Genomic DNA, 15,899 nt, shown 5'->3' with positions numbered 1-15,899 from the left:
AACAACCAGTAAAGCTCAAACAATACAGCAGACAGACTCTTACTATTGTTGACATGAAAGTACATGTCTGTGGAATCTGAAAAACTCACATTTAACTTTTTCATACAGACATGTCTGGCAGAGAACTTGTTCAGCATAAAATCTACCTTTAAAATCTACATTGTATCGGAGGGTTTCTGAAGAAATTGTGCGACCATCTATCAAAAAGCTAAAGAAAACAAAAAGCTGGAGCAGAACTGAACCCTGCAACATGACCTAATTTATACCAGTGACCCCATCAAGGACCGGCTGAAAAGTAAGAAACTGAAAGCCAAAGCCAGATGTGGCACCGGGGCCTTGACCAACGTCAGAGACTCGTACGTGGAATTGATTTCAGCCAAAGGGGAAAACACTAGCTATCAGGGCATTGAGGGTTTGTTGACGCCTTGTTTAATGGATGAAAATAATATTTAATGAGGTGTGATATTTTTTATCACATGGTTGCGTTTTTCCTAACATTTTAACTTTTATCCAAATACTTAGTGTTTTCTTCAGAGAAATGTCATTTTTATTAACAATTGTAGGTTTGTTTTTCAGCTGTGCCTGAGAACGTCATTCTTAATCTGTCAGGAATGTACTTACGGCTTATGAGTCGGCTTATGAGTGAACGCACTCGAATAAGTGCTGTCTAGTTTAACTGCTGGTAACTTTTGAGAGCTAATTAATTAAAAATGATCTGATTACTGTCTTTCTGACTTATCTGTGAATCCATGCTTAAAGAGACAGAAAACCATCAAAATAAGCATATAGCGTTGTACTTTTTTTTAGGTCTGTTTATGTGTCTGTTTGTGCCTTTAATCTATAAACAGGCTCCTTTAGACTGGGACTTTAGTGTCAGATGTTTGTTGTGAAGATTTTTCTGGTGACTCACACATGTTACCAGGCAGAAGCTTCTGGGATATGATCGATCTGTGGGCCTTTGGTTTGACGTGATTCATAGCTCCCCTCCTTTCTCATGCGCTTACAACCTAATAGCTTCAAGCTGCTTTGGGGTGGAGCAGCAGTTTCTAACTATAAGTTAAGTGTGAGATTGAATTTCACACAATTCTCTTCTTCACTACCTCATTTAAACGTTACACTGCTGTTTTCGGCTTCTCTTCTTTGTTATTATTATTATTATTATTATTATTTTTTTATTTTTATTTTTTCATTTTATTAACCTGCTTATTTGTAAAGCGATTTAAAATGGGATGTTAGTGTGTCCTTGTGTACATGTGCGTGTTAGTTCCTGCGATGTGTATGTCTGCCCTCTATTGTATTACCTCAGCTCCTCAAGGGAGGAAAGTTTAGAGGCCTCAGAAAGAGGCAGCAGGTCATGCTGTCGCCCACGGTCCCCAGACAGCGTGTCTGCCATGTGCCACTGCCGACACAAAGATGACGAATCTATGCAGCACGCACAGGAAACTACCTGACTACAGACATTTTTGTCACTTACAGTGTATTATCTATGCCCAAAAACAGCCTCGCATAGAGAAGTGATGAGTGAGAGTGGGGAGTGGGAGTAGCTGTGAAAAAACAGAGGAATAGAAAGTCACAAAGGGAACATTGTCTCGGATAAGATCCCTGGTGGACACGTTGTGCAATATTATAAATGTCTCCAAGCTGCCCTGCATGTGGATGAATCACTTTACTGAAAAAGAGCAAAATCGAACCAAAAAGGACGATGAGTGTGATTTTGTAAGCTGTAATGATTAAAAGGGAGTATTTTTTTTAGGTTGAGCAAAATACGTTGTGATGAGACATTTGCTATGTAGTGTTTATGTTGGGATTCACGCTGCAGCCCGATCACTCTTCGGAAATGTCTTCTCGCTTTTGTTTATAGTTTCTGCCAGGCACATACAACAACTTCCATATAACCTTACTCCACATCCTTCTGCTTTTCAACTTCTCCTTGTCATCAATGACCTAGATTTAACCCTTTCACAGAACCGGGCCTCCCTAGTTTCTCTAAGAGGGGCTTTTGGGGCAAGCTCTGGGCTCAAAAGACTACCTGTTGCAATTTTTGGGTTAGGGTATCTATGCCTGTCAGCTTCTCTGAATTAATGTTCTATAGCAAAACACGAACCACTAAAACGAACATAATAAGACTTTTAATAAGCAAAATCAATTACCCCTTAAATATTTGAACTAACTGAACACCACTTTCTTTCTAACTCTCCTAGAGGGATGTGGTTCCCCACACACTGCTCTTTAGGCCACTTTATAGCAGCAGAGAGTAATTAGACACAAGTATTCACTGGTGCTCTTTGATGTGTGTTTTAGAACAGGATTTGTTTTGCAGATGATACTTGCAGCATTCGGCAGCAGCTGTCTGATGTGGTGTACTACATCCACCTCACTGAAACTCACTCTTGTTTTGTCTGTTTGAGTCTTTTTAAAGCACACACACACACACACACACACACACACACACACACACACACACACACACACACACACACACACACACACACACACACACACACACACACACACGATTGTCTGCTTCTTCAATTCATGCTTTCTTGTTGCATTGTCTGCACTGAGTGCTGGTTAGCTTTAATTCCTTTGTGATTTTGTCCGTTTGATCGATAATTTCTATGTTTTTTTTCTCTGTGTATACAGGTGTGCTCCCGGTTTTTTGGGAGAGTACTGTCAGCACAAGGACCCTTGTCAACCAGGATACTGCCTGAATGGGGGGAACTGTTCTGTGTCCATGTCAGCTGGGGTTCCTGTTCCCGGTAGCGCCATCTGCACCTGTCCTCTCGGCTACGCTGGACAGCACTGCCAAACTCCCCAAAACTCCACGTGTTATCCAAACAACCCATGCGCCAACAAGGGGGTCTGTACCCTGCTGTCCCTTGTCAAGTACAAGTGCGAGTGCACCAGAGGATGGACAGGTGAGATGATGTTTAATCAGCTCTTTCATCCAGAATTATTTGATACAAGGAAAGATAACCCTGGTGTCTGTTTTTGTTTTTGTTGCTTCTGGAGCTTTAAAGCAGTTAATTCTGGGCTAATGGTTTTTAACTTGCTGACAGCGGCATTGCTCTCTTCATAAGGATAACTTCCCTAAATTGTTTCAGCTGTGTTTTTTTTTTTTTTTTGGCAGTGTCACAAGAAGACGGGAGTTTATGAAGTGAAAAAGGGCTTTATTAGCAAAGATTCAGTTCAGGAAATTCCATCAAACATTTTGAAACTGCTCTGATTGCCTAATCTGTTGCATTTTTCCCCTTTAGTGTCACACCGTTGAGTCATCGCTACGCTTAATATCTGGCTGAAAAAAATCTGACTTTCTTTTGCGTTAGGCCCCATCAAAGCACACACGCTCACAATTTGCCCATCTTCATCGCTTTCACCCACCTATTACCTCAATACAAAGTTACTGAGAAATCCAGAACATACTAATGGGTACAAATTAGTCATGGGCCACGGGTGATTCTATGACAGCCTTTCGTAAAAGTACCACAATACATTTAAAGCTTTCACATCAAACAAAAAAATAATTACTCCCACTACTGCTGTAACAATATGACATATATTTACAGCTGTAATAATTAACAATAGTATAGCCAATAAACATTTATTGATTGTTTGGAGTTGTCCAGCAAAATTGGAGAACTCAATATGGCAATATGGAATAAATACGAGCCAATTTTTGTTGCAATTTTCAAATAAACATGTTTGTTGTACAGAAAATAGCAACTTTTTGGTGTTCTACTTGTTATAGAGCAGCACAAGTCTAATAATGGGCTATTTACTCAGGTAGCCAGCGCTTTCCCATCTATCTCTTTGAAAATAAGTTTAATGGGAGCAGAGGTGTTATGCAAAATCGACTTTTTGAGCTTTACATAATCTTATAATGTTATCCCCTCATCAAAGACATAACTAAAGTGTTGCTTTGACACATTTTAAAACAACTGAAGGTAACATAATTACGTGACTGTGCCGTAAAATAGCATTATGTGCTTGGAAAATACATAAGCCTGAGGAACTGCATGCAGGTTTGATGTCTAACCCCTCAACATCTGCAAAGCGTCACTTTTTCTAACGAGACCAAGGACAGCTAAAGCACCGACGTTAAGCGCTTTGTTCCCCTGATTCCCAGGTCCACGCTGTGAGCATGAGGACAGCTGTCTCTCCAGTCCGTGTGCCAACGGAGGAAGGTGCAGCTCTCTGCCTGGTGGCAGCTACACCTGTTCCTGTATTCCTGGCTATCAAGGCCCGCGCTGCCTTAATGACACAAATGAATGTGCAGACACACCCTCACCCTGCCAGAATGACGGCAAGTGTGTCAACACCCCTGGCTCTTACAAGTGAGTTTCCAGTGATCACGTGAAAAACGTAGCTACTTCCACATGTTTTTTCTTGAAGGAACAGCATACAGATTATGCTGAGTTTGAAGGAGTTGATTGAGTGAAGTGAGCTCTGCTTTTGCTACAGGTGTGTCTGTAAGCCAGGCTTTACGGGCCTCCACTGTGAGAGTTCATACATCCCTTGCTCGCCTTCGCCATGTCTGAACGGAGGCACCTGCCACCAGACCTCTGAAACCACCTACTCATGCCACTGCCTTCCAGGTAGGACCATTAAGCTTGCATCCTAACACACCTGCCAACACATTCTTATTGAGATGCAAACATTGGAAGTAAAAACTAACAGTCACATTTGAATTTTTTAATTGTTACTCTGTGCTGTTTGCAGTGCAAACAGTTTGATCTTGATCTTTGTTGTATTAGCCACATAGCAGCTTGTTACATTCAGCTTATGGAAACAGCAAACACACTCCTGTACTGTTTATACTGCACCAGGACATACTTTATTCTAATATCAATATTCAAAACAGTTATTTGTTTGTCTTCATGGACACACCATTGAATCGATGTGCGCCATATTTTGACAGATGTCTCTGTATTTGTTTGATTCCAGGTTTCAACGGAACTAACTGTGAGAACAACATTGACGACTGTCCTGGCCATCAGTGTGCCAATGGAGGAACATGCATAGATGGAGTCAATACCTACAACTGTCAGTGTCCTCCAGAGTGGACTGGTAAGAGAATCGTATGTTTGTCTGTAGTTGGGATTAAATTAATCCCATTCCTAGAAATCGGTGTGTCTGTGACTAGACATGTCCTTTTGGACTCATGGCTTTAAATATTTATTTAAAACTATACATTTTTAGAAATTTAAAATATCTGTATAAAGATATTCTGAATGAAATATGTCATCTGTTGGTAAAAAAATAAATATATATACTTATATATCTGAATCTGTTTTCAAGTGCCTGTCATGAGTTTAAAACCAGCCTGCAGAAACACAATCGAAGGAATAAATATCTAAAAGAACTAGGGCTGTTGTAAACGAATATTTTAGTAATCGAGTAATCTATCGATTATTCTTACGATTAATCGAGTAATCGGATAAAAAAAAATTATAAAATGAAATATTGGTAAATCTGGCATAATACCGGTGTTACTATCAGATATCAATATCAGTCCAATGTTTCATATTTGAGCATCCCTAACAGTTGCTTTTTTGTAGTTTAGAAAACTAACCTGTAACAATAATAGCTCACTTTCTAAGGTAACCAGAAGAAAAGTTCTAGAAAAATCTGAAATTATATTGAATTTAATAATAAAGAGGCAGGCTCACAAATATGCTTATAAAAATGTCTACAATCCAGCTTTTAGTTTATGTATTCATCTTCAGTGAGTTTAATAGATTAATTAAACTCACCTTGCCACCTAACCTGTCACGCTTTGGGTTTGAAAATACGGGAAATGTCGCCTGGAGTGGGAGGAGAGGGCGAATGAACGAACGTAAGATGGGGTGGAGGGGAGGAAATAGACCAGCGGACTGACGAACCGTTAGACCGGGGGACGAACACGGGGGGAAGCAATACGGGATATTTACGACACCTTCACTGGTCACACTCAGAAACTCATCTACCAGCCATGTACGATGCGCTCCGCCACCCGTTTCTTCAGACCGGGATATGAAATTTATTGTGCGGTTCGTCGGTAAAGCTACATTTACACGGTAAGCATCAGCTACTCAGCCGCCCGCCCTGTTCAGGCTATCCGCTCACCTCAGCGCTCTTCCCGCCGTTCGCTTTCAACCAGCAGCCCCGGAGGAGAAATGCTGCCGTACTCCAGGCATTCCCCCAGTCATTTTAAGGATGCTTATTGGTTCCCCAAAAACGATAAAAAGTCGGGCATTATCATCAATCAATAAAATCCCCACGGGCCAATCTTGAAGATTGGACTTTATGCCGCTGAGACTTAGCTTTTGTCAACAACTCAGAGGCGGAAGTGAGAGCTCCGCGCAACGCAAATGAAGTCCCGGCCGGAACACGGTGCGCTAACTAATAAAACATAAATTAACGAAGCTTCGAGGCAGGTAAATTTTCCTCGAGGAATTTTAGTAATCGAGGTACTCGAATCATTCGAGGAATCGTTTCAGCCCTAAAAAGAACACTGGACACTTATTATATGTTTTCAATCTCTGTCCAAAGTGACTTCCTTCTGGAAGTGGGTTATGCTGTTTCACCAGAAATCGACCGACCTCAGTTATGACGAAAGCTGGTGCCCAGAGTGTTATTTTAACACGTCTTCTTCTGTGTTCATTTCCCATCCACAGGTCAGCATTGCACAGAGGATGTGGACGAGTGTCGGCTGCAGCCAAATACTTGCCAGAATGGCGGTACATGTAGCAACTTGATCGGCGGCTACGTCTGCGTGTGCGTCAACGGCTGGAGCGGCCCCGACTGCTCGGAGAACATCGATGACTGCGCGACAGCCGCATGCAGCCTGGGCTCCACTTGTATCGACCGTGTTGCGTCTTTTATCTGTGTCTGTCCCCAAGGAAAGACAGGTGCGCTTCCATTAAGAAGACTGTGAAAAAAATACTTTTTCTGTCACTTCAACTTGATACTGATTTTTTTTTTTTTTTTTTTCTAGGAGATATTATTGAAATAGTGTTCCTGTCTATTTAGTGGAACCAATAAATCAAGTTATTGTTATTAATTTAGGAAACTGATGACACTGCTTTGAAATTAAGCATGGACCTGTAAAAATATCAAAAGTATCTCTATATGATGTATAACATGAGCTTCATTCTTTCATTTAAAACAGAAAATAATTTCTCCTCTTGCATCTAAAATAGTGTGAAATATTTGTTATTACAGTTAAAATGTTACTACAGTTAAAATGTATTTAATATTTTATTATTGATTTAGGCTTAACCAAAATGACTAAATATTGTGCTCTGTTTTACTGTTCCCTCTTTATTGAGGAACAGAAGTTTGAGAAGGCAATATTAGTTAAGTAACTAAGTACGTAAACTTTATTTACATAGAAACTTTCGCAGGTCCAAAGCAACAGCGTGCTTTACAATAGTAACAAGCATAAAAACAAAAACGCAGAAGCTAAAGCCTAAAAGTTGAGATAAATCAACATACTATACATTTAACAGAACAATTATGGAGCCAAACTCTATCTAAAACCCAGTCTGAATGACTGGGTTATCTACTAATTAATTAACTAGTAGATAATGAATTACTATCTATTAGTTATTAATTATTAATAATTAATAACTAGTATTATTAATACTAGTTATTAATAATACTAGTTATTAATAACTAGTATTAATAACTACTAGTCATTTATACTAACTAGCAAGTCTAGTTAGTATTAATAACTGCTGAGCCGGTTGCTCAGCAGACTTTTAGAGTGATAGATTGCACTGTTATAGTTCTCACACCATGACTGCCTCTGTCTTTCTTTCCAAATTTGTCCTTCTGCAATCAAGTCATAAGCCTTGTTTCAGTCAGATGAGATGCAGATGCATCACTACAAAACCTTGTGTGATAAGCTTGATACTGGCGGCCAGCCCTTGCCAAATAGAGAAATTACAAAGCGCAGTGTATGCGTACATCTTTGTGATCTTAACTGATGGCTCATTTTTTTGGAGCTTGACCTTAAAAATAATGTCAGATGTTTCTGTGCAAAAGCCCCATGAAAGCACAGGCAGGAGCTTCAGCAGTCGTTTCAAAAGTTTTGTTGTTTTTTTTCCCTTCACATGGGAATCGACAATTTTCACTAAATGTTTCTATCATGTTGTTTTCGTCAGGTTTGCTCTGCCATAGAGACGACGCCTGCATCAGCAACCCCTGCAGAGAGGGCTCACATTGCGACACCAACCCCATCACTGGGATGTTTAACTGTAATTGTCCACCGGGATATGTAGGCAACACCTGCAACAAAGACAGAGATGAATGCAGCATTGGTGAGACAGCGTCTGGAAATATTTTCCTGCTTAGCTTAGGTTTTTGTGTGTGTTTTTAATTGTTTTTTTTTTTTTTGTTTTTTTTTCTTTCACTAACAGGTCCCAACCCATGCGAGCATGGCGGTCAGTGTGTGAACACTGACGGCTCCTTCACTTGCAACTGTGTCAAAGGTTACTCTGGGCCTCGGTGTGAACAAGATGTCAATGAATGTGCCTCCAACCCCTGCCTGAATGATGGCACATGTCTGGATCGCATCGGGGAATACACCTGCATCTGCATGCCTGGTAACTTATTAAGAAGCTGAAAAATGACCACACAAATTCAAAAAGAAACCTTAAATGAAGCTTTTTCAAGTAGTCAGTCTTTGTTTTTGTTTGTAAGTAATAAAGCGAGGCAACTTTATTTATGCTACACCTTTCATAGATAAAATCACAAGGTGGTTTATGGAGATTGCGATGTGGGCTTATGACAGTAAGAACAACTGATAAAAACAAGAAGTAGAACATTTAACTAAAAGCTTTGTCCGAATAAAAGTGTCCTAAGCTGATTTTATCGGAATCAACAAAATCGGCAACATGGTCTGTCTGACTTCAACAGACTTCAAAATATGTCTTGAAATATCTGGATGATTTCTAAGCAAAAATATGAAAATGCTTTAAAACAAGACAACATACGTCTGCCAAGATAGTACTTTTAACTTGCTTATATTATTAAATGCAATGAAACCACTTTCATTTTGTTTGGAAAAGTAAAGTGATGCAGGTGGAATGGTTCATTTAAAACAGAACTGAGGAAAAAGTAATAAAAAAAAGGAGTTTTGTTTGTTTTTGTGCCTATTTTTGAGCCAGATTGATGTAAATCCACTCACATAATTATTGTTTTTTTGCTTCCCCTAATACCTACAGGATTTGAGGGGACTCATTGTGAGATTGACGTGAATGAGTGTTTGAGCTCTCCCTGTCTGAACCAGGGTAAATGTGTGGACCAGGTCAGCCGTTTCGTTTGCCAGTGCCCAGCAGGTCAGTTTGGCACAAACCCGTTTTCACCTATTTCTCTGACAGATCCAAGTCTTCTAGAATTTGCTTAGTACATTCCTTACTTCAGCTTGTTTTTCTATAAAATGTCCTCAGGTTTCAGCGGAGATATGTGCCAAATAGACATCGATGAGTGCTCCAGTACGCCTTGTTTGAATGGAGCCAAGTGTATCGATCGACCCAACGGATATGATTGTGAATGTGCAGAAGGTGAAGGCGAATACCAAGTTTGGCTTCAGCTGAAACACTATTTTAACTCCTTGTGTCTTCACTTTAACAAGAACTTTTCTTCATAGGCTTCACTGGTCTGCTTTGTGAGGAGAACATCAATGACTGCGATCCACCACCTTGTCATCACGGTGTGTGTAAGGATGGCATTGCCACCTACTCTTGTGAGTGCTACCCTGGCTACACAGGCTCCATCTGCAACATCCAGGTCCAGGAGTGCCTCAGCAACCCGTGCCAAAATCGAGGGCGCTGCATTGACTTGGTTGATGCATACCAGTGTAACTGTCCATCAGGAACCTCGGGTAAGTGATTGGCCCATTTGAACAGTTACAGAATATCTTGTTTTTGTTAGAAAAAACGATCTTTATTTATTCAGAATCAGCACCCCAAGTTGGTGCCTACAAATGAGGAATTTAATTTTGACTTCCACTTTTTCCTCAGTGAAGACATTTTAGATATGAATATATGAAAAGTGATTTTGTGTACATACAGTGTTTTCAAAAAAGGGGAAGACATGGTTGGATTAGTGTGAATATGCATGGTATCTGTCTGAGCACTTTCACTATTAATTGTTTATCAGAGAAATGTGTGGGTTTTTTTCAATTACTTATATAATTTGAAAACCAATGGAAATGCATATTCCATTGATTGATTAAAGTTTAATACTTTAAGTATTGGTTAGTTTTTATGGCTCTAAATTTTTTATAGTTGGCATTTAAGTAAAGTTTGTAGTTAATATAGTATCACATTTTCTTGTTAAAATGAAGGTATTTTAAACATTATTTACCCAAATCCACACCAAATCCTTGATTATATTTATAGTAGTAAGAGTTGTAATTAGATGCTTTGAGTCATCTTTGTTAGAATTTAGTGGATTATTAATCCTTAAGCATAGAAAACACTGATGAAAGTCCTATTGCCACTAAGTATATAATATCTTTCTTTCCATTTAAAGCTCCCATGCACAAATTCACTTCATGCATTCTATCTTGAACAGTTTAATGGAGAACTTTGTTAAACGCTAACTTTGTGAAAATGTGTTTCCAATTTGTTGTTGGAGAACTCAGAACTTTGTGGTGCATTTAGGATGTTTAGAAATCTAAATGTCTGTTGCTTGAAACAAGTGCCACCAATGTAAAAGCTGTATGCATTATTGGGTTCAGTACCACCCTTAAAAGTGGTACTGTTTTCACTAAGCCTAGTGTCAGGTCACCCTATTAGATTTTATGCTCCACTTCCTCTCCTCTGCTGTGCCTTCCCCTTCTTTCTCTATCCCATTTCTCACTTCACCTTTAGTAAGCATTTTAATAATGTTAAGCATTTATGTTGTGCTTGCAACATTCCTGTGTGCTACTTAGTCTGTCTCAGTTCTCCTTTCGTAAGGTCTTGCTAAATGTGCTTTACTTTGAGTCCAACGCCCCCTACTGGTGTAACCTTAGATAAAGTCTGTTTCCACAGATTTTAAGTGTTTTCTCTAACTCCAACCTTTATTTGCGTTGGTCATCAGCCAATCAACATGAAGCTTTTGCAGTAACAGCAGTAATGTATTAGTTAAACTGTCCTCATCTTTACATTGCTTTTCTCTTCAGGTGTGAACTGTGAGATCAATGAGAATGACTGTGCCAGCAACCCTTGTAAGCACGGAGAGTGCCAAGATGGCATCAATGAGTACAAATGTGTGTGTTTCCCTGGATACACAGGTATGTGCTTTAGTGAGTAAAATCACTAATAATGATCAATTTAGCTTTAGTCCCGAGTGTGCTAATGAACATTTCAATGTGGTGTACACCTGAAAAACTCTTCAACAGGAGATCAGTGTGACGTCAACATCAACGAGTGTAACTCAAACCCGTGCATGAGTGGGGGAACCTGTGTGGACATAGTGAATGGGTTCCAGTGCCTGTGCCCACCCGGGACCTACGGCCCGCTGTGCCTTTCAGGAACTGATCACTGTGCTTCCCAGCCTTGTGTTCAAGGAGATTGCATTGAGCAGCAACACGGGTAGGCAAAACCACTGATTCCTGGGCTTCAATGTCAGTGGGAACATTGGTTGTACGCTAAATTAATATTTACTTTCTGCTTGTTGTAAATGTTATAGTTGCTTTATATTCTGCCTTTACACATGATAAATCTGCCCTTTGGAAATTATGTCTGAAAGTAATGATTGATTACCAGCAGAAATAAGAATAAATTAAAATAAACTTTTTTAAAATATTAATGACAACTGCCTGAACATGTATTGACTCTTCTCCTCACATTGAGATGAAGAGGCAGATTCAGGTTATTTTATCCAAGTGCATCCAGTTGCCCTCTGAAGTCATTTAAGTGGTGAATAGTCCTCCTGTAGAAATTAGACCAGAGACTCTAGTTAGTTTATTAGCCACTCTTTAGCTTATATTTTAGAAACTGTAGAGTACTCACTATTTAGATGCAGAGACTCCTATTATTGCAACCCAGAAAAGGATTTAGAACGAACTTAGAATCCAGAAAAAATTTCCAGAACAGGAACATTTAGTTTTTATTATTGCTTAGTGAGTGTGGCGTACTCATTACTTTTACAAATTTAGAGCATACTTAGAAAGTCCAGAGAATACTTAAACTTATCTATCGAGCCTGAATAGGAGTATCTAGTTTATCTAGTTTATTTACTTTAGATCAGCATTAAATTAATTTCTTCTTTTGCTCTTTCCTTTTGTTTGTTATTTTGTTTGTATTTCCTTTTAATTCCTGTAAAGCACTTTGTATTGCCTTGTTGCTGAAAATGTGCTATATAAATAAAATGACCTTTACCTGTAATCTGGACATTTTTTATTGCTAGGGATTAAGTTGCTTATTTTATTCTTAATTTACTGTCTGATTTTTTTATTCTAGTTAATATTTATTGTAAAAACCAATGTAGACACTGATTCTCTGACATTTTCTAAAGTTCTGCTCATCTTGTTGGCTGTTCTTGCAAACAAAAACACCTTGTAAAAGCATATTTATAAATTTCAAATGAATCTCATCATCATTTGTCATTAAATGAAAGACTTAAAATTAAACATGTAGGACATGGATGTCTTGACTGTGGACATGACGAGGGTAAAGAGACTTGAACAATGAGACTGTCCCACCTAAAGGAATAGTCTGTTAGCTACCATCAGATGTTTTGATTGTACCTTTTTGTGTTATTGATTCAAATGTAAATAGCAATTTGTTTCTTAAACTTTCAATATTTTCCACACGTTTGCATTTTTACATTAAACTGACTTTATATTCACACATGGTAATCAGGCTAATAACTAAGGAAACAGACATCTGATGCCTTTAACTGACTTCACAGTCTGAATTATTGGTTTTTCTCTCATCAAGGTACCGATGTGAGTGTAAGCCCGGTTGGGTCGGGCAACACTGTGAGCAGCAGAAGAACGAGTGTCTACCAAATCCATGCTTAAATGGGGCCATCTGCCAGGATCTGCTCAATGGCTACAACTGTCATTGTAAACCAGGATTCAGAGGTAGAGCTATGAATACATTAGGCAAATATTACTTCCCTGGATCCTGGGAATGATGTTCCCATTAACCAGTGTGAATTTCAGGATAGTCAGTGAAGGCTTTATAAAGCAGTCGTTAGATGAAAGCATCCTTCTGAAACAGTGACTTCAAGGAGATGCGAAAACTGAGCAGAATTATTTCTCGCCTCGTTAGGGGTCAACTGTGAGAAGAACGTAGATGAGTGTGCATCAGGGCCATGTCTGAACCACGGCATTTGTAAAGATGGAATCAACAGTTACACTTGTCAGTGTAATGCTCCATTCACAGGTTAGAAATGTTACATTTACATCACCATGTAGATCCAGGCTCTGTCAGAAGCAAATGGCCGCAGCTTGAGCTTCTTTATTATTGTGTGAAAAGTGTTTGATTGTACATATTTTGTGCCACAACAGGAAAACACTGTGAGGTGGAGCAGGTTCCCTGTGCCTCCCATCCATGTGAAAGGGGAGGGGTTTGCCTCCCGTCTCAAGATTACACCTCTTACACCTGCCGATGTCGACCTGGCTGGCAAGGTACCTGTCTGAGACAGATATGTGACGTGGTGCACAACATAAATGCTGCTGGCTTTGCTAAGGGAGTTTATTCATATAAATAGGAAAACGCTGCAATGAAGATGTGAACGAATGCATGAAGAACCCCTGCCTGAACGGTGGCCGCTGCATTAACACCCCAGGAAGCTATGTGTGTCAATGTCAACGTGGATACAGCGGACACAACTGTCAGATAAACGTAGACGACTGCTCGCCAAGTGAGTTTCACTCAAGCTAATGTGTTCCCCTCATTTGCACATTTACCTACATAAAACTTGTACTGGTAATTTCTCTTTTTTTTTTTATGTTGCGTGCATAAAAGTGAAGCAAGAGCCTCATAAACGTGGGATGAAAAATGACATTTAAATTCTAAGAAAGAGGACAAAAGATTTAGGATTCCAAAAAAGTGTTGCAAACATTATTTATTGCTATTTGTGTCACTTTAAACAGACCTTCGAAACTATGTGAATCTAAACAACACATTTTTATTAACTATCATATTTGTGAATGTTTTAATCCTTTTAAGGATGCTTTGTTTACTGTACTACAAAGTTGCTTTTTAGGAAAAACAATACTATAAAAATCTATAAATCCGTTTTCCTTAAGTATTTGCTTATTTTTAATTATTAGATCTGGAGATGGGTGAGTGATTAGGAGCAGCATTAATTCTGATTGATCCTTTTTTTTTCTACAGTGTCAGATTGGGACAAAACTTATGTAAAATTAAGAATATTGTGTAAAATAAAATGGTCGTTTAAGTCTATTTAGTCTAATGTAATCATATTTATAATTTATCTGTTCACTTAAAAGAAAACAACAGAAACAAAATAATGATCATGGATCAATGATTGGCAGCCACATTGATTATGATGCCTGTTATCCAGCAGCGACAGATTTTAAAAACACTCACCTGAGTCCCGATGGTCTGCAGTAACATATATATTAGACATTAAAAAAATGTTCTGCTTTAAACAAATTAGTCTTTTAAAGTACTTCAGCCTAAAATATACATATCAAATACACACATATGTTACTGGTAAATTTCACCATTAATTTAATTCTGCCCTGACTAGACCCGTGCCTGAATGGAGGCCAGTGTGTGGACAAAGTGGCGAGTTTCTCCTGTGATTGCCGCGCGGGTTTTGAAGGGGATCGCTGTGAGACTGATGTGAATGAGTGTGCCAGCGAGCCCTGCAGGAACGGAGGCGTCTGCCACGACTACGTGAACAGCTTTGTGTGCAGGTGCCCACCTGGCTTCAATGGCATCCAGTGTCAACACAACATTCTTGAATGCACAGAGAGGTGAGCCAGTTGATCAACTTTTTATCCATACAAAAGGGATGTTATGATAGAGAAGAAATATTCTGCTGTTAATCCTTCAACAGACATCAAATGTACATCAAATTCATATTTAAGAAAACTTTACTTTCCTGTTATTTTTCTCTCCAGCTCCTGCCTCAATAACGGAACTTGCATTGATGACATTAACACCTTTTCCTGCCGTTGCCGGCATGGTTTTTACGGAACGTTCTGTGAGTTTGAGCACAACGAATGTGATTCTCAGCCCTGTAAAAACGGAGGCACTTGCACAGACGGCCTGGGGACTTACCGCTGCACCTGTCCTGTGGGATACAGCGGACAGAACTGTCAGGTAAAGTGCTTTGTTTGAAAATGAGGTGCCGCGAAAACTTTAGCTTCAGTACTGAGAATAACAAAAGAAATTTAATGTTTTGTTGAATTTAAAATATTACAATGATGGTTAGGGTGTACTATAAGAAATATTCAGTTTTTGTTTGGATGATGAATCAGCTGATATTTTTTCAGTTATAAAGGGATGATTAGTTTGTTCCAAAATATTCGATGTCTGTGGGTATTTTTTGTTTTACCTTGTGCTGTCATCTTTACATTTAAAAGACTTTTTATTATGTTTTTTTTCTTCTTCTTCTTCTTCTTCTGCAGAACTATGTAAACTTGTGCAACCAGGTGAAATGTAAGAACGGTGGCACCTGCTCTCAGACAGCTACATCCTGGACCTGCCGCTGTCAGATGGGGTGGACAGGACTTTACTGCGATGTCCCCAACATGTCCTGTCAGGACTATGCTGCCAGGAGTGGTGAGGGATTATTTCAGTTTCAAAGCAATTGGCAATTTATGCCAGTGTCACGCATAAACAACTGTTTTATCTGCAAACTACCCGTTTTCTATCAAAATATAAATCTGATGTTTCTGCTCAATATCGTTGTCCTAAGTGTCATTCTAAACATTTTGG

The 15,899-nt window shown here is 39.1% G+C and overlaps 1 protein-coding gene across 1 annotated transcript in view; it reads left to right on the top strand.

Moving 5' to 3' along the window:
* The window catches only part of notch2 (notch receptor 2), a 53,072-nt gene that overhangs the window by 26,726 nt on the left and 10,447 nt on the right, over positions 1-15,899 (top strand). The window contains exons 3-21 of the mRNA XM_088004921.1: positions 2,644-2,918; positions 4,127-4,334; positions 4,462-4,595; positions 4,945-5,067; positions 6,657-6,890; positions 8,148-8,303; positions 8,403-8,588; positions 9,210-9,323; positions 9,435-9,548; positions 9,635-9,868; positions 11,156-11,266; positions 11,375-11,567; positions 12,918-13,063; positions 13,254-13,367; positions 13,493-13,612; positions 13,696-13,848; positions 14,704-14,932; positions 15,080-15,281; positions 15,590-15,743. Coding sequence (XP_087861047.1) covers positions 2,644-2,918; positions 4,127-4,334; positions 4,462-4,595; positions 4,945-5,067; positions 6,657-6,890; positions 8,148-8,303; positions 8,403-8,588; positions 9,210-9,323; positions 9,435-9,548; positions 9,635-9,868; positions 11,156-11,266; positions 11,375-11,567; positions 12,918-13,063; positions 13,254-13,367; positions 13,493-13,612; positions 13,696-13,848; positions 14,704-14,932; positions 15,080-15,281; positions 15,590-15,743 — 3,200 coding nt within the window. The remainder of the gene's footprint in view (positions 1-2,643; positions 2,919-4,126; positions 4,335-4,461; positions 4,596-4,944; positions 5,068-6,656; positions 6,891-8,147; positions 8,304-8,402; positions 8,589-9,209; positions 9,324-9,434; positions 9,549-9,634; positions 9,869-11,155; positions 11,267-11,374; positions 11,568-12,917; positions 13,064-13,253; positions 13,368-13,492; positions 13,613-13,695; positions 13,849-14,703; positions 14,933-15,079; positions 15,282-15,589; positions 15,744-15,899) is intronic.

Source organism: Poecilia mexicana, unplaced genomic scaffold (assembly GCF_051168715.1).
Source record: "Poecilia mexicana isolate PSO_F unplaced genomic scaffold, ASM5116871v1 scaffold_4, whole genome shotgun sequence".
NCBI lineage: Eukaryota > Metazoa > Chordata > Actinopteri > Cyprinodontiformes > Poeciliidae > Poecilia > Poecilia mexicana.
The sequence above is the reverse complement of the archived record's forward strand: the minus strand, read 5'-3'. Positions and strand labels throughout refer to the sequence as shown.